The 18824-nt window shown below is 42.2% G+C and overlaps 1 protein-coding gene across 6 annotated transcripts in view; it reads right to left on the bottom strand.

Moving 5' to 3' along the window:
- Window positions 1–6876: 6876 nt before the first annotated feature.
- rab28 (RAB28, member RAS oncogene family) overlaps window positions 6877–18824 on the bottom strand; it is a 170122-nt gene continuing 158174 nt past the window's right edge. For 3 of the 6 annotated variants that reach the window (XM_038791631.1, XM_038791636.1, XM_038791633.1), the window contains one exon: window positions 6877–9831. In XM_038791631.1, coding sequence (XP_038647559.1) covers window positions 9739–9831 — 93 coding nt within the window. In that variant the 3' untranslated portion in view covers window positions 6877–9738. Of the gene's footprint in view, window positions 9832–10332; window positions 10434–18824 lie in introns of those variants that run through there. The other 3 variants (XM_038791630.1, XM_038791632.1, XM_038791637.1) reach the window with 2 other exon arrangements.

Below are 18824 nucleotides of genomic sequence, written 5' to 3'. Positions count from 1 at the left end.
AAATTATAGGCTGTTTAGCCTGACTTCGATCATTGGTAAGATTTTAGAGTCTGTTATTAAAGATGAGATTGCAAAGTACTTGGAAGTGCATGGTAAAATAGGACTGAGCCAGCATGGCTTTGTCAAAGGAAGGTCGTTCTTGACAAATCTGTTAAGAGTTCTTTGAGGAGGTAACAAGGAAGTTAGACAAAGGAGAACCAGTGGATGTGATTTATTTAGATTTCCAGAAGGCCTTTGACAAGTTGCCACATACAAGACTGTTAAATAAGTTAAAAGCCCATGGTGTTAAGGGTAAGATCCTGGCATGGATAGAGGATTGGCTGACTGGCAGAAGGCAGGGAGTGGGGATAAAGGGGTCTTTTTCAGGATGGCAGCTGGAGACTAGTAGTGTGCCTCAGGGGTTTGTGCTGGAACCACAACTTTTCACAAAATACATTAATGATCTGGAAGAAGGAATTGAAGGCACTGTTGCTAAGTTTGCAGACGATACGAAATCTGTAGGGGGACAGGTAGCATTGAGGAAGCAGGCGGGCTGCAGAAAGACTTGGACAGGCTAGGAAAGTGGGCAATGAAGTGGCGGATGGAATACAATGCGGAAAAGTGTGAGGTTATGCACCTTGGAAGAAGGAATTTAGGCATAGACTATTTTCTAAATGGGGAAATGCTTCGGAAATCAGAAGCACAAAGTGACTTGGGAGTTCTTGTTCACGATTCTTTTACGGTTAATGTGCAGGTTCAGTCAGCAGTTAAGAAGACAAATGAAATGTTAGCATTCATGTCAAGAGGGCTAGAACACAAGACCAGGGATGCACCTCAGATTGTAAAAGGCTCTGGTCAGACCCCATTTGGAGTATTGTGAGCAGTTTTGGGCACCGTATCTAAGGAAGGATGTGCTGGTCTTAGAAAGGGTCCAGAGGAGGTTCACAAGAATGATCCCCAGTATGAAGAGGTTGTCGTTTAAGGAATGGTTGAGGACTCTGGGTCTGTACTCGTTGGAGTTTAGAAGGATGAGGGGGGAATCTTATTGAACCTTACAGGATACTGCGAATCCTGGATATAGTGGACGTGGAGAGGATGTTTCCACTTGTAGGAAAATCTAGAACCAGAGGACACCATCTCAGACAAAAGGGACGATCCTTTAAAACTGAGGAGGAAGAATTTCTTCAGCCAGAGGGTGGTGAATCTGTGGAACTCTTTGCCGCAGAAGGCTGTGGAGGCCAAATCACTGAGTGTCTTTAAGACAGAGACAGATAGGTTCTTGATTAATAAGGGGATCAGGGGTTATGGGGAGAAGGCAGGAGAATGGAGATGAGAAAATATCAGCCATGATTGAATGACGGAGCAGAGTCGATGGGCTGAGTGGCCTAATTCTGCTCCTATGTCTTATGGGGAAAACATTTTCAGTTCAGTTCTGAGCTGAATGGAGCTGCTGCACAAGTGAGGCAGTTCTGTTCTCACTACGGTTAGTTGAAATAGATTAACAGTATTTAAAGCAGAGCCACCTTGCTCAGGCTAAGGGGGAGCTGAAACAAGCCAGTTGAAAGTTTTTGAAGACATACAGCCTTAAGTTGGTATTTAAGGTGGATTGAGAGCTGAGATGATTGTTATCTTGTTGTTTAAGTGGGAATAAAGATAGCAATTAAGGGTATTATATTCACTGTATTAAGTAGTATTGTTTAAGGAGCAATTGTAAGATATTTTTAGGCATGACATTAAAGATTTAATACTGTGTTAGTAATAAAGTTTGTTTTAATGTACCTGGGGCAAAGCATCCTTTCCTCAGAGACTTACAAAATTAAAACAAAATATTGGAGTTTCTGTCCAGTATCCTAGTCACTGTTAGGGTCTGATCTGGGACCGTAATAGATGGAAGAATGCCAAATTTCAATGGTAACAATAAGTTATACAGTAAGAAGTCTTACAGCACCAGGTTGTAACCTTCGGAGCATAGTTCCTTCATCAGGTGAGGTTGACTCACCAGATGAAAGAGCTGTGCTGCGAAAGTTTGTGATTCGAAAAAACCTGTTGGACTTTAACCTGGTGTTGTAAGACTTCTTACTGTGTCCACCCCAGTCCAACGCCAGCATCTCGACATGATAACAATTTATACTGCATGAGGAAAGAGCTGCTGACTGGTTGGTAAGCCAATTTGGATTAGGCGAGAGATTGCCATGGCGAATGCAACAGGGTGCTATTGTCCATCATGCTTTTATTTATTCAGAAATAGGTGCATTCTCTGGCCATATTCTATTTGCCTGCAGAGGACGGATCCCTGCATATGAAAATATGTAGCTTCTAGTCTTGTAAGTTTAAGTGAGCTATATAGCAAGCCCGGCTAATGATCTTAAATTGATTGTTAGTGTAATTCTTAGCACACTCAGGATTGTTCAGCTAATGTTGCCCAATCTCAGAATCACGTCTAATTTTAGACATTGGACGTGATCAAAAGTGTGGTAGCGAGCGGGAACTGCCATGAGCACCCCGATGCTCAGCCTGACAAGGCCATCACTGCTATAAAATGTTAATGAGTCTACTTAAAAAAGCCCCACGGGCTTCACGCTGCAAAAGATGGTCCCATCGACTGATCTGTCGGGACTGAACTCGCTGGCCCTCCGCTAACAATGGAGAGCAGTATTTAAACAAATCCCCACTGAGCTTGCAGCCATGGTGTCGAGAAGACCAGCCCATGATTCTGGGATGCTGACCTGGGCAGATTACTGGATGCGGTAGAGGCCAGACGGGATTCCCTGTTCCCCCGAGGATCTCGGGGAATCAGCCACAGGGCAGCCAGCCAGATGCCTCCAATCAGTGGGAGGTATGGGTCGCCACTGGATCAGGCAGGGAGGGTTGCCCCCTCCGGAACAGGACCACATAATCCAGAGGTTGGCATGGCAGATGTACAGCTATGTCCCAGCCCAACCCATAGGCAGCCACTCCCCCACCCCCCACCCATGGCGGCCCACCTTGACTGAGACTGGCACCCCCTGGGGGGCTCCCCCACCCCTGCTCCCAGCACCAGGGCAGCAGGCCAAGTGCCTCCCCGGCTCATTGCCTGTGAGCAAAGATGGCTACTCACCTCCTCGAGTCCCTACAGCAGCCTTCCACCAGCTTTACCTTTTTAAAAGGAGAACTAATCGGCTCACATGATCATTTGCTGGGGAGGCCTCTCGAACCGGGGAGGCCAGTAGATAAGGGGTCGCTTCAGTTAATTGTATGGAAAATGGGTTTAAGTGGTGATTATTGGTTTCTCTCTATCGCGGGATGCAGATTTTGCCAACAGAGCGGGTCGGTTAGATTGCGAACAGATCCGCGTCCGGTACCGTTCTCGATTTTGGCCTCTCCCGCAATTTAACGGCCGGATCACGCTTTCGCTTAAGTGCAACATGGTCATTAAATCGTGCCCGTTATGTTGAGTGTTGCAATGTGGATTAGTTGAGCATGGTCAGTACTCTGCCTATTGCAAGGGATGTGCTGATTGATACAATCATCTAATCGTTGGGATGAAGACCTATATATCTGGCATTGCACCAGCAACAACCAATTACTCCCCTGTGGGCGAGGCAGGATACCTTGACAGCAGCATCCCATTCGTGGAAAACACTTGTGTTGCTGTGACATCTTAACAGTGTGAACTGGCTAGCTTCACTTGTTGGTCAGGTTTTATGAGATACCTTACCCTTCCAGTGAAACATGACGTAGACTGGGCACATTTCAGGACCAAAAGTAATAGCTTTATACTGATTTGAGAGTATGTGTGATATGCAGTGAGTAGTGATTTGATTGATATAGCTATTATCCAGAGGATAGCTTTGATATTTTGGTGTTCTTAATGCAGCTGCAGATTCAAATATAACAAATGTGCCATTTATGCATCATAAATGTACAAAGGGTGGAATGTTGGTGATCATTCTGTCAAAAATGCATTTGTCGTGGAAACCGATGAAAATGTTAGAGAGTCAGTTCTTGTGAGTCTGGGGCGGCCGATACATACATGAACAGAGTAAACCGTGAGGATCTTATCATGTACAATACAAGGCAGCTCACTATCTTACTCTGACAAAGCAATGCTGACTATTCTTGATCAAACCTTACCTCTCCGTGTCCAGATAGATTCTCTCTTAACAGAACTTTCTCCAGTAGCTTCCCGACCACTGACGTGAGACTCACTGATCTGTAGTTCCCTGGCATATCTCTACAACCTTTCTTAAATAATGGGACCACATTAGCTGATCTCCAGTCCCCTGGCACCTCCCCCGAAGTCAGAGAGGAATTAAAAATATGGGGCAGAGCCCCTGCAATCTCTTCCCTCAGCTCCCCCAGCATCTTGGGACACAATTCATCCAGATCTGGAGATTTGTCCACCTTGGTGCCTGTTACTCCTTATGACAATTTTCTCAAGAACCTCACGGTATCTCTCCCAGAGTTGCTTATCTACCTCCTCATTCTCTTGAGTGAAGACAGATATGAAGTATTTTCAATCAGCTTTTCATTATATTTGCTTTTTCATTAAGTATATTTACAACATTGGAAGCTGAAACAATCAATCAATGAGGTGGAAACTGTGTTCACACTCTTTGTTAGATTGCTATAAGGAAAGTGGTTGTGAGGGGACAACTTAGAAACCAAAATTGCAACCTAGAATATTTATTCCAGTTTGATTAGAAAGGGCAAACTTGGCCTGGCAACAAAAGCATGTCGTTGGGTTGGGGGGGGGGGGGGGGGGGGGTGGTTGCCGAGGCTCAAAATTGTGTTATTGTCCCATTAAGAGATGATGAGCAAATTTAGCGTAGAGGGACACTTTAAAGGCAAGTCACCACATCTGGGGACTCAAATATGTTGATAAACCTATATAGAGGCCGATAATATTTTAAAATCTGTATATTAAGCCTTTCTAAAAGATTTGTGGGTAACAAAAATGACTGACTAAAACAAACAGCTAGAATATTACTCCTGTGGTCAGAAGAACATTTAAGATTTTTACCAGCTAGAAACTTTGGTTGAGGAAGGTGATTGTTTGCACTCCAGGCATGCTCTGCAAAGCGCTGGAAGGATGATAGTCCTACTAATGTAGTAGCACAGTAATATAGAGATTGTGTTGTTCAGCTAAAGCATGAAAAAGTAATTAGGCTCATATGTGCTCGTCCCACTCTTCATGGGCTCATCTCCACGTACCTACCTTTCTTCTCCCTGCACCAACTGAGTCAGGCAAAAAACAGAGACCTGCGTCCAATTTAGGAAACTTGTCTCAAAAAGTACTTCAAATCCTCAAAAGCAATCAGACAAGTCCCAAGAGATGCCAAACATGTTTGAAAAATCCATCTCCTTTTTCTTCTGCTGTAGTCATTTTGCTTTTCAAAAAAATATGGCCGATGCCTCCTTGAAGGGGTGCAGAGCCACTCCTCACTGCTACCTGTGGAATCTAGCTCCGCAGGCCAATTAAACTCAGAAAAAACATTTTGAACCTCATTCCCTGCTTTCCTGGTGTAAATGAGTGGCCCCTTGTTCCTTCCAACCCCATTACTTTGCACAACTTATTTTCATGCTTTGATGCCTTTAACCGTAACTATACAGTTGCTTAATAGCTCCATGCCCATGTTCGATTCCCGGCTTGGGTCACTGTCTGTGTGGAGTCTGCACATTCTCCCTGTGTCTGCGTGGTTTTCCTCCGGGTGCTCCGGTTTCCTCCAAAGATGTGCAGGTTAGGTGGCTTGGCCATGCTAAATTGCCCTTAGTGTCCATAAAGATTAGGTGGGGTTACTGGGTTATGGAGATAGGGTGGAGGTGTGGGCTTAAGTAGGGTGATCTTTCCATGGGCCGATGCAGACTCGATGGGACGACTGGTCTCCTTCTGCACTGTAAATTCTATGATCGATGATCTCTCCACCGGTTGGAGTCAGTGGCTACCCCACCGTAGCCATTCTGGACCTCCTCACTCTGATTTAATGTCAATCAGAAACTAATCTGGTTGATGAAAGGTTCTTTAGCATCTTTAGGGTAGATATTCAGGTTGTCACTGCCGGTACTGTAGTAGGTCAGGTTGAAGATCATCACTGGAGCCTTGAAGGAATGGTCGGTGAGGCAGGAGGTCATGGTGTCGGGTGGGGGCAGTGCTTAGTATAAAGGCCAGTCTGGGGCTTCACACATGTGCAGCCTTTGCCACTGACAGGTCTCTCCATTGGGGACCCCCTCCACCAGGCACCAGGTTTAATACCAGCGGCAGAGCGATGAGGTCCTAAGTGGCCATTTGATGGCCTCAAATAACTTCTGGGTAGAAAGGCCAGTAAGAAGTCTTACACCAGGTTAAAGTCCAACAGGTTTGTTTCAAACACTAGGTTTCTTACTGTGGTCACCCCAGTCCAACGCCGGCATCTCCACATCATGGGTAGAAAGGCCGTTGTTGACCTTTCTCACCCCGGACTATACGGTGGGAGTCAGGAGGGCATCCTTGTGGAAATTCCTATCCCAAATGAGGCTCAGCAGTGATGTGTACCTTGGTCAAGCAGCCTTGTGAACACTCAGCGCTGAGATTCAAAATGGGAAGAATATCAATTTACTTTTGATAGTGATGCGTGATGAATTTGCAAGTATACCCCATCACCGCTTAGTCCATGTACAGTCCATAAAATCTTTGATAAACCTGGAGTAAAAATTATTTTGGGGGGTGAAACATAAAAGTACAATTTTCCTTTGTACACTTGTTTAAGCCAAAATGAACCTCTTAATAAATTGCTAAATTGGCTGATATCAATTAAATAAAATTAATATAAACATTACTTGTACCAATGAGAAAAATGTGAAACTGAAATATTTTCAGTTAACATAGGCTATTAACCTAATTTGCGTTCATGTAGATTCAATAATTAAAACAAGACCAACTTCTGTAAATCTCTTGTATTTGTATAAGCAGATGTGCATTCAAAAAGAGCAGTAAAACATTTTTATTCCAATATATTCACATACAAATAAAACCTGGATAAAATTTACAAGGTTCAAGAACAACTATATCCCAGTTACATCAGCCCAACAATACTTTAAGCAGCTCATATTCTACTTTACATTGTGCATTGAGCAGAGAGATCTGCTTGGAAAGTCTGTAATATAATTGCAACATAACTCTATCTTTATGCAATACATGACAAAAATCATTTAAAAAATATCAGAAATGTTTTTAAACAATTGAGCCTTCATTCATATTGCAAGTATTGTGCATCTAGTTAACTACCATTGATACATCAATGAGTTATTTAAAATACAATAAGAATTATGAAGTTTGCAGAGGATTGTAGACAATTTATTTTATAATTTAATTAGTGTGCCTTTGTGAGCTGAACTTATCTAGTACCCTGGTTGGAATATTAGTGAGGAAGATCATAGTAAAGTTGATAGAAATGCAATGTGCATTTCTCATTGCTATATGAAACCATAAAACATGCATGGTATTTATAAAACATGGAGTTGACCCTGTGTATGGTGCTTTGTTGAACTACAATTGGAAATGCTTCAAAACTATTACCAATGATGGAGATATATTGGACTGCTTTCACAGAATGCAAGGATACAATTTATATAGATTGTGAATGATAAAAAGATAAAAACAGTAGGTGCTGGACAAACTCAGCAGGTCTGGCAGCATCTGTAAAGACAAACAGTGTTGACATTTCAAGTCCAATATGACGCTTCGTCAGATGAAGATCAATATAAACTCTCAGTAACAGATAAGTTCCATTATCAGTGGAAGGGAGAGTGGGAAAGGAAACAAAAATGCAAACAGTACTGACTTAGAAAATTACAGGCACCTGTTCTAATATCTATATTAACATAAAGTAGGGGAAATTATTCTAATAGGTTACATTCTGAGACTTCCCTTTGAAATTCCATTCTAAATGGCCACAGCTCTTTCAGAAGGACTCAAAGTCAATGAAGAGCTCACCTACTGAACACCACAAACCTTTAGCAGACTACGGTAATTCATACACAAAACTGAAATATTTTCTTTGGCCCTTCTGGACTGCTCCATCTCACAAGGGCAGGGTATATAGGCTAATGCTCGCCCCAGGAAAGCAAATTATCTGCCCCTAGGATTCAGGGCGGGATCTTGGCCTAGGGTAAGACGAGTGAAAGTTCTGATCTGCCACATTTACCCCAGCAGATGGAATTTCAAGACCATAGCATTAGGCTTGGAAAGAAAGGAGTGTTGGGCAGAGATATGACTCTGTTCTTGAATCCTGCTTCTAAAATATCTTAATTAACCTGAATGTGTTTTCCAAAAATAAACCAATATTAACAGGCTGCAGATGAAGATTTGCAGAAAGATGGAGAAATGAAATTTAACACTAACAAATATATAGTGCACACTGGTTAAGTAAAGGTGGTTTTTAAGTATACCATGTGCTCATTTGCATGGGGTTCCTTTCTCAACTGCTGAAATTTAAATGTTTAGACATTCAGATGGCAACTTCCACACACTGTAAACATTTAACATGAAGATGATTTAGAAATGCCCCAAGAATTGAAATTATACACACAGTGAGACTGCTTCCTTCAGGAGCTCCAACACTTAATTAGACCAAGATGCCAGCTTTAGTGTGAAACCTCAGCATCGCAGTTTGGCAAAAGCTGCCATATAAATGGATTCTTAGAAAAAGACCTTGCAATGAAGGTGGTCATCACTTTTAAAGGTTAGATTACAAACATTTTTAAAATGTTACCATAATGCAAAGACACACTGATAGAACAGTAGAGTACAGGTCTATAAGGAATTATCTTCGGACTTTGTAATGTACGGTCTCAGGTCACACTTCAATGTTGCAGTTAATTCTGGTCATGCCACAAAACGTGCATGTATAAAGCAGACAGACAGATACACACACACACACACACAAACATACAGGTGAGGATGAAAAGGGCAGCAACATGCTTGATTCCCAAGTGTAAAAGGAAAGGGCTATAAAGAGAAACTTAAACCAAAACTCTGGAAAGAAAATGATTAAGGAGAACCCATGCAGGTACTGAAAATATGCAAGGAATTTGACTTGAGGCTATGAGAATATTAAATTAAAATTGCTAAAAGCATATTTAATCACCTTACCAAAAGAGTGACAAATGTATGGAAAATAGTAAAGCTGGAAATATTCAGGGCATTCAAGAAGCATTTGGATGATGTAGGAGAGTAAATGTACAAGAGGGCTGCGCTTCAATGAGCCAAATTAATTTTCATGAGCGTGACTCTTTTTCTTAAGTAGATTTTAAGCAGGATTCAGGTCCTCGTAGCAATCTGCTACACAGCCCACATTTTTTGTTCAAAAAAATTACAATAAAAAGTTGCTTGTTTTTGCAGATCAATACAACGTTACCTATTGTTATTTTAAGTGAACTTACAGTTAAAATAAATTTCTGTAAATGCTGAATTACATTTAAACACATTGCTCTATAAATTAGACTTTTGATAGTTGTGAAGTACATATCTGATGCAGTTACACCATTATATTAAACAAAATGGTGAATATCTTCTCATAACTCAATTCTGGAAATCATACTCAAATGTGTGGTCCAACCTCTTGGATCTCTGCAGTCGACAGTGGCTGCCTTGTTTCTCAGCATACGGTAATGCAGTCAGTCCGTGAAGTCTTTTACTGTGTTGCTGAGATGGTTGCTGTCAAAACGAAGTTCCTGAGAAAGAATGGGCCTGTGTGAACGAAGCAGGATTGCCAAATGTACTAATATGGGGATGTGACGGGATCACTGAACTGCACACATTGAACTTCTAGGAGGGTTCACAGTTCTCACCACAGGCTCCTGGCTGTAATTCACAATATCTGCCTTCACTACACACTGTCAGAAAATAAGAAGTAGAGATGTTATGGATCATTCTGCAAATTCAGCATAAAATACAAGTCAAAATAGATTTATTAGAGAGGGCATAAGTTTGCTAATACAAGTCCAGTAAAACGTTCAATTACAAATGAAGTAGATAATGTATTATTGCATTGCTGAGCATCGAGGCAATAAAGTAGAATTAGCTTAATACCCCATAAAAATAAACGTACAAGCTTTAATAAACTGTCTCTTACTATGCGTGAGTTAAGTTTCAACAAACAAACGACTGAAGGGGATCTACTATAATATGACAACCACATGTTAGGGTTTTTTATTTCTTTAAAGGCACAATACTGATGCAAGAATTGCTATACTGAATGGGGGTGAATATGCATGAAGTTATAAAATTAATATTTAAAATTTAAAATAACTGTCTAAATGTGCTACATTTTTGTCCTTCATTTTATGCAACTTTGCTAAAAACAAACTGATGGGTTCAAGTTTCTGCTGCAGTACCTGAATTATTGTATGGCACATACTTTACTCCGGCATGGTGCAGAGCTCCGTGATAGATTCGCATCATGGGGGTAATTTACCAACTCGGCCCTGACAATATGCTGCCATCAAAAAGATACCAGGACAACAAAAGAGTGAAGAAATAGAGGGGAAAAAATGAAAGGAGAATGAAGACAGAGTTGAAATGTTTCACATTTTAAACGAGTAATGACGAAAGTGAACTTAAAATATAGCAAAGTAAAAAAAAAAAACAGATTTCTCAATTGACTTTATTTTGACACCACCAGCAACCCATTCTTCAAATAAATTATTAATGTTAAAATAATGTGGATCAGTCTAATGTCGATCCGTAAATTCAAGCAATGAAGAAAACGTACAGAGCAGGACAGGAGGTAAATTAAGCCAAAGGACATAGCTTTCCTTTGTAAAATAAAGATCAAATTTAACCTTATATCTACAAACAAAGTTGAATTGCAATAGTTTATAAAGTATTAAAAAGCACACAGCTATAGAGCAGTTTAATTTTTTTTAAGAAGTTTTAATAACAGTGATATCTGGATGGAAAAAAACATTAATTATGCACAGAAAATGTTTGAACATAAAGTACAGAGAATAACTGTACTCTACTAGGCCAAGGAAAAGTAACATATCGCAGGTTTGCCTCCAGAGTTAATCCTTTAAAAAATGACATTGGATTGGGATTCCCAACCCTGCCTTCTGGGCTTCACTGGGGTGAGATTGAAGGAAACCTCGGACAGCTTCCCGTTAAGTAATCAAAATATTCAAGTAACGCCTTGATCCCGGGTGAGCTCGCTAAAGTAGGTTTCAAACCTACTTAAGCGAGTGCAGCTTGGTCACACCCATTGTGGGTAGAATCCCGATCTCGACACCTTGTGAGATCTGCGTAGATCTCCTGTGGGAGGCTTCACCTGGCAGGCATCTACCAGCCACACCACACTCTTGTTTGACTGTGATGCGGCCGGTAGATCAGGCCCCATCATTTTTCACCAGCCTCTTTAACCTTACATAATGGAATACTGCTCACTTCACCATTAATTCCACATATTACCACCCTTTTTGGCAATGCTCTTTCTGAACTACATATAGAACATAGAACATTACAGCGCAGTACGGGCCCTTCGGCCCTCGATGTTGCGCCGACCCGTGAAACCATCTGAAGCCTATCTGACCTACAATATTCCATTTTCATCCAAATGTCTATTCAGTGACCACTTAAATGCCCTTACATTTGGCGAGTCTACCACTGTTGCAGGCAGGGCGTTCCACACCCCTACTACTCTCTGAGTAAAGAAACTGCCTCTGACATCTGTCCTATATCTACCACCCCTCAATTTAAAGCTATGTACCCTTGTGTTGGTCATCACCATCCGAGGAAAAAGACTCTCACTGTCCACCCTATCTAACCCTCCGACTATCCTATATGTCTCTATTAAGTCACCTCTCAGCCTTCTCCTCTCTAACGAAAACAACCTCAAGTCCCTGAGCCTTTCCTCGTAAGACCTTCCCTCCATACCAGGCAACATCCTAGTAAATCTCCTCTGAACCCTTTCCAAAGCTTCCACATCCTTCCTATAATGTGGTGACCAGAACTGCACGCAGTACTCCAGGTGCGGCCGCACCAGAGTTTTGTACAGCTGCAGCATGACCTCGTGGCTCCGAAACTCAATCCCCCTACTGATAAAGGCTAGCACACCATATGCCTTCTTAACAGCCCTATTAACCTGGGTGGCAACTTTCAGGGATTTATGTACCTGGATGCCGAGATCTCTCTGTTCATCTACACTACCAAGAATCTTGCCATTAGCCCAGTACTCTGCATTCCTGTTACTCCTTCCAAAGTGAACCACCTCACACTTTTCCGCATTAAACTCCATCTGCCACCTCTCAGCCCAGCTCTGCAGCTTATCTATGTCCTTCTGTAACCTATAACATCCTTCAGCACTATCCACGACTCCACCGACCTTCGTGTCATCTGCAAATTTACTAACCCATCCTTCTACACACTCTTCCAGGTCATTTATAAAAATGACAAACAGCAGTGGTCCCAAAACAGATCCTTGCGGTACACCACTAGTAACTGAATTCCAGGATGAACATTTGCCATCAATCACCACGCTCTGTCTTCTTTCAGCTAGCCAATTACTGATCCAAACCGCTAAATCACCTTCAATCCCATACTTCCGTATTTTCTGCAATAGCCTACCGTGGGGAACCTTATCAAACGCCTTACCGAAATCCATATACACATCAACCGCTTTACCCTCATCCACCTGTTTGGTCACCTTCTCAAAAAACTCAATAAGGCTTGTGAGGCATGACCTACCCTTCACAAAACCGTGTTGAGTATCGCTAATCAACTTGTTCTTTTCAAGGTGATTATAAACCCTATCTCTTATAACCTTTTCCAACATTTTACCCACAACCGAAGTAAGGCTCACAGGTCTATAATTACCAGGGTTGTCTCTACTTCCCTTCTTGAACAAGGGGACAACATTTGCTATCCTCCAGTCTTCCGGCACTATTCCTGTCGACAAAGACGACATAAAGATCAAGGACAAAGGCTCTGCAATCTCCTGCCTGGTTTCCCAGAGAATCCTAGGATAAATCCCATCTGGCCCAGGGGACTTAGCTATTTTTACACTTTCCAAAATTGCTAACACCTCCTCCTTGTGAACCTCAATCCCATCTAGCCTGGTCGACTGTACCTGAGTATTCTCCTCGACAACATTGTCTTTCTCCAGTGTAAACACTGATGAAAAATATCCATTTAACGCTTCCCCTATCTCCTCTGATTTCACACACAACTTTCCACTACTATCCTTGATTGGCCCTAATCTTACTCTAGTCATTCTTTTGTTCCTGATATCTCCTTATCTCTTGCCATTAAAGATTGTCTTGCTCTTGTATCCCTTAAGATTTTAACCTCCTTACCTACTCCACCTTGTACACGAGTAAATCTTACCCTCAAAAATGAAATCTTTTAAAAAAATTGACACCTGTTTATCAACCAACCTCTGAACAGGCTATACACACTTTTGCACCTCTTCAGCTGTAACCATGATTTCCTGTGCCACTATAATAAACCCCACTGGCTTATCCTGTTTTAAAGAGCCTGCATTCCCAGTACTTTTCTTAAGCAACCGACACTGTGACGTTGTGTGTCCAACTTTATTACAATGAAAACATCAGAGTTTTCTTATCTCTCTTTCACTCTCGTATCTCTCTTTCATTCTCATGCTTCCTTTTTAACTGGAGGTAAAATCTCCTTTGCCTTGACCACCTGTGGATTTTTCATATCCCAGTTTCTATCCTTCACAGACTGAAAATGTTAAAAACGAAGCCTTGGTTGAACATATTCAAAATCATCTACTATTTTGCAGCCTGTCTTGCAGTCTTAACCCTTTGTTCTTTCACAAGAGTTCTCACTACTGTGGAAGTGAATCTTTAAATTCCTCCAGAATAATAATTTTCCCAAGAGCTTCATACGTTCGGTCCATTTTTAATGCTGTTATTCATGTTTCAAAATTATTTTTGTTTGATTCTTTCAAATTCTATATAGGTCGGACCGGTTTCTTTCCTTAGATTCTAAACTTCAGTCTATAGACTTCTGGCACTAGTTCCTACGCACTTAAAATGGCTTTTCTCACCTCATCATAATCCTTCGATACCTCCTCTGACAGTGACGCAAACACTTCAATAGCTCTACCTACAAACTTTGATTAACCCAATAATACCCACTAGGCTTTTGGCCAATTCAATTGTTTAGCTACTTTCTTAAGAGATTTTTTAAAATGCTTCTGCATCCTTGTCGTCAAACCTTGGCAATGCTTGAACATATTTAAACTTATCACCACTAGGATTTGGACTGGGAAGGGTTAGTCCTTCCTCTGGACTTTCCTCAGCTTTTGCCTTTAACTCCAACCTTTTAAGTTTATATTCTCTATGTCTTTTCAACTCCCTCTCCTTCAGATCTATTTTCTGAAGTTCAAATTCTCTCTTCTGCTTCTAATTAAAGCTGTTTAATTTCTTTATCATGTTCCAATTGTTTCATTTGTGATTGAATTTTAGCCAATTTCAATGATTCTTGCTGTGTCTCTGGCATTCCTTACAAATTTAAATTCGGAACGATCGCTTCAATTATCTCTACCTTCCTTATTCCTACAGATAAATTCAACTGCAGCCTGCCCACCAATTCAAAATGTTTTCTTTTAACCACCTTTTGTAAACCAGCCCAAGTTACTTCTTCAATGCCCAAGAAATTCTTAGCCTCTGAAAGAGCCATTTTACAATCACTCCCTATTAAACTGACAGAGTAACACCACCTGAAAGCAACAGTGCCTCGCACTCGCTTTATTTAAATTCAACAATTTGCATTTGGTAAAACTGTGAGGAAATGGTACGACACCACAGGCGTGATAACACTGACCAGTAGACAGCTTTTAAATTAATAATAATCGTTACTACTGTCACAAGTAGGCTTACATTAACAGTCAATGAAGTTACTATGAAAATTCCTTTGTCGCCACACTCACGCATCTGCTTGGATACAAAGAGGGAGAATTCAGAATGTCCAATTCACCTTAACAAGCAAGTCTTTCGGGACTTGTGTGAGAAAACCGGAGCACCAGGAGGAAACCCACGCAGGCACAGAGAGAATGTGCAGACTCCGCACAGACAGTGACCCAAGCAGGAATCGAACATGGGACACTGGTGCCGTGAAGTAATAGTGCTAACCACTGTGCTACCGTGGCACTCTATATTAAAACAAACTTTAATTTAAACACAGAATTAAGCACATTAGCAACAAAGTAATAGCTTGATAGTTACAGTTACAACATCTTAACTTGCTTCTTGAAAACTGCCGTTACTTTCCAATTAGCAAACCCATATATGCCACTTATCTATGAAGTTGACAAACAGGTTCTACTTGCTTTTCTTGGTGCAGAGTTCTTAGGAGAGAGAAACCTTTTTTTTTAAAAAAGGGACCACGCTGAAAACCTTCTGTTCAGCTAGGAGCCCTTGAAACAACTCCTCTGCCCAGGTAGAACTGGCCCCTCCCATCAGATACACCAGCTGCACTCAAAAGCACACAGGATTCGTTTTCTCTTTTTACATGAAATGAAAAATGAATGAAATGAAAATGAAAATTGCTTATTGTCACAAGTAGGCTTCAATGAAGTTACTGTGAAAAGCCCCTAGTCGCCACATTCCAGCGCCTGTTTGGGGAGGCTGGTACGGGAATTGAACCGCGCTGCTGGCCTGCCTTGGTCTGCTTTAAAAGCCAGCGATTTAGCCCAGTGTGCTAAGATGTGACTTGAGTTGTTTGGCCAGGCTCAAACTGTTGCTACACTATATTATTTGCACAAAGGTAAAATGTTTTTTTTTTTTTTTTTAAATCACAGCTCCAGCAGACATACTGGGCGAGATTCTCCGCAACACTGCCGTGTTGAAACTGGCGTGAAGGCCCGGCCGCTCGGCCTCGGAGAATCGCCACTCCCGTGCGTCGGGCGTGGGGGGGTGGGGAGAATAGCGGGAGGGCGTGAAAAATGTCGGGAGGCCCTCCCGCTATTCTCCCACCCGGCATGGGGGGCGGAGAATCGCGCCCAATGACTGTAAGCATTTTAAAACTAGGTTTTTAAAAGTAATTTTATTAAATTCATCACAAATATCATTGTCCCTTTAATTAGACATTTATTTTAACAAAATGAATGCGTCAACCTGCTCACTGCGACCCCCCCAATATTCAGGGAGCCAGAGATGAGATGTGAATGCCATGGCTTGGCAAAACAGCCTCAGCAGAGACCATTTCTTCATCATTTGGATTCCCAACTTGAAAATGATCCTGTTGTTCTGGCAGTGGCCATGTCTAAACAAATTCCATCCGCTAACTATTTCCAGCATTTTTTATTTCCGACTTAACACACCTATAATATTTTGCTTTTAAAGTAGATACCTTATTTGAAGTTTTCGGATGAAAACCCACTTGAGGCAACTGAGATCTTGGTCCTGCTCTGGATCAAGCCAGCTGAACTCCATCAGTGGCTCCATGTTCCCAAACTATTCATACCTCAGAACGAGAACATGATGCTAGCCACCCTCCCAAAACCTCTAGTTACCCACATCTGTGCGCCATGCTACTACTGCTATCTTTATCCCATCCTTAAAAACTACCAAGAATATAATTGGCAGGGTATAAAACAGGCAAACAATCTGATCCTATTTGTTTCCCCGTGTGATTGTCCAGGATAGAGAGCAAGAGAATGAGAGAGTACCCTTTGAGTTGGAATTACTTTCTTTTTCTTTCCTAATGCCAATAAAATCTTCTGTCCAAACCAAGTCTTGGTTGGAGCAAAAGTAAAGCATCAATCTGGGCAAAAAAGTTCCATTGACTGCAGTTCTGAACCAAAGAAATGTTTGGACAATATTGCAGTGGGGTGTGGAATCAAACTTGAACTTTTCAAAAAATAAATTCCAAACATCAGTAACCTTTGGCTCCTTCAAGAGAGCAAGTCCTTAAATAAATCTGAATAGTAGTTATATATTCACTACGTAACTGAAATAAACAGAGCTTGGACTGAAATTGCAACTCTTGAGCTTTGGTTACACTGGAGAGGTGGGTGGGTTAGCTAGAATCTGTTATGGTCCTGGTAACAGAGAACTTTGATAATCAGAAAAGGATTACGGAGTCAACACTGTTTAACTGAAACAAAAAAAGTGTTTGACAAATCTATTTGGGTTTTTGAGGTTGGTAGATAAGGGGAAAACACAAATGTAGTGTACAATTATTTTCAAAATGCATTCAAAAAGGTGCCACGGAGGATATTATACAAAATGTGTGTTGTAGATTTGGAGGTAATCGCATGAACTGAGGACTGGTTAATGATCAGAGCAGAGGTAGTAATAAACAGTAATGTTCAGGTTGGAAATGTATAACTAGCAGGGTACGACAAGCAGCAGTGCTTGGTCCTCAGCTGTTTAAAATTTATAACAATGACGTTGATGAGGAGAGTGAGTATAATTCTGCGGACAACACAAAGTTAGCTGAGAAAGCAAGCTGTGGTGAGGATGCAAATGGAAAAAGACTGGTTAAATAAGTGAGCAAGAATAGGGGGCGGGATTCTCCCTTCTGGGGACTAAGTCCCCATGCCCACCAGAAAACGGGCGGGAATCACTCCGGACTTTTTCCTAGAAGGTCCGGGGTGATTCTCCATCTTCAAGGGGGCCAGCTCTGGCTGCCGGCGGCCCTGCAGATACGCCCGCGCATAGCAGCCGGTGGCGGATCCGCGCTTGCACACACCAGCCATCTTCGCGCTTGCCCCCTGTGCAACATGGCAGTGTCCTACAGGGGCCAGGCATGAGCGCGCCCGCCAATCGGTATCCACTGATCGCAAGCCTGCCCATCGTGGAGGCCCCCTCCAGAGTTTGATCCCCCCTTCTCCCCACCAGGACGGTCCCCGCAGCCAGAAAGCCAAGGTCCCGCCGGGTGGGACCACATGTGAACCACGCTGGCGGGACACGGGGGCCACTCGGCCCATTGAGCGCGGAGAATCGCCGAGGGGGCTGCTTTCAATGGCCCCCGACCGGCGTTGTGTCGATCGCACGCGCGACTGGCGGCGATTCACGGAGAATCGCGTGCCGGCCTGGGAGCCTATTTTGGGTAATTCACCGCCCTTGCGCCGAGCGCGATTTTGGCGAGAAGGGTCGGAGAATCCCGCCCATGGTCAATGGAATATAATCTCGGTGGGAGCAGAGGAGATGTCACTGGATCAGCAATACCAAAGCCCAGGCTTGTATCCTGGGAACATGGGTTTAAATCCAACGACAGCAGCTGGTGAAATTTAAATTAAATTAATAAATCTGGAATACAAAGTTAGTCTCAGTAATGGTGACCATAACAAAGATCATCAATTGTTGCCGTCTGATTCACTAATGCCCTTTAGAGAAGTAAATCTGCCATCTTTACCTGTTTTGGCCTACTTGTGGCTCCTTGACTTTTAACTGCCTCCTGAGATGGCCAAGCAATCCACTCAGTTCAAGGGCATTTAGGGCTGGACTGCAAATTCTGAACTTGGTATCTCTTTAATTTGAAAAACTTCCTTTGACAAAATGGACATGCCATCCTGATCACCCACCCTGAATGACTCAGGCCAAGAGTGTACAAGGCCTTGTTGAAACCACACCTGGAATACATATATACAGTTTTGGTGTCCTTACCTACAAAAGGATATATTAGTTTTGGTGGAAATGCAATGAAGGTTCACCAGACGGATTCCTGGGATGCACATATGACCTAGAGGACAAAATATGGATGAGGCCTATAATCCCTACAGTTTAGGATGATGAGAGGTAATCTCATTGGAACGTATTAAATTCTTAACAAGTTTAACAGTGTAGATGCTCAATGAAGTCTGGAACTGAATCACAATCTCAGAATAAGAGACAGCAATGAGGGAGAATTTCTTCACTCCCAA

Source organism: Scyliorhinus canicula, chromosome 3 (genome assembly GCF_902713615.1).
Source record: "Scyliorhinus canicula chromosome 3, sScyCan1.1, whole genome shotgun sequence".
Lineage (NCBI taxonomy): Eukaryota > Metazoa > Chordata > Chondrichthyes > Carcharhiniformes > Scyliorhinidae > Scyliorhinus > Scyliorhinus canicula.
Note: the sequence above shows the minus strand (reverse complement) of the source record. Positions and strands in the feature narration are given on the sequence as shown.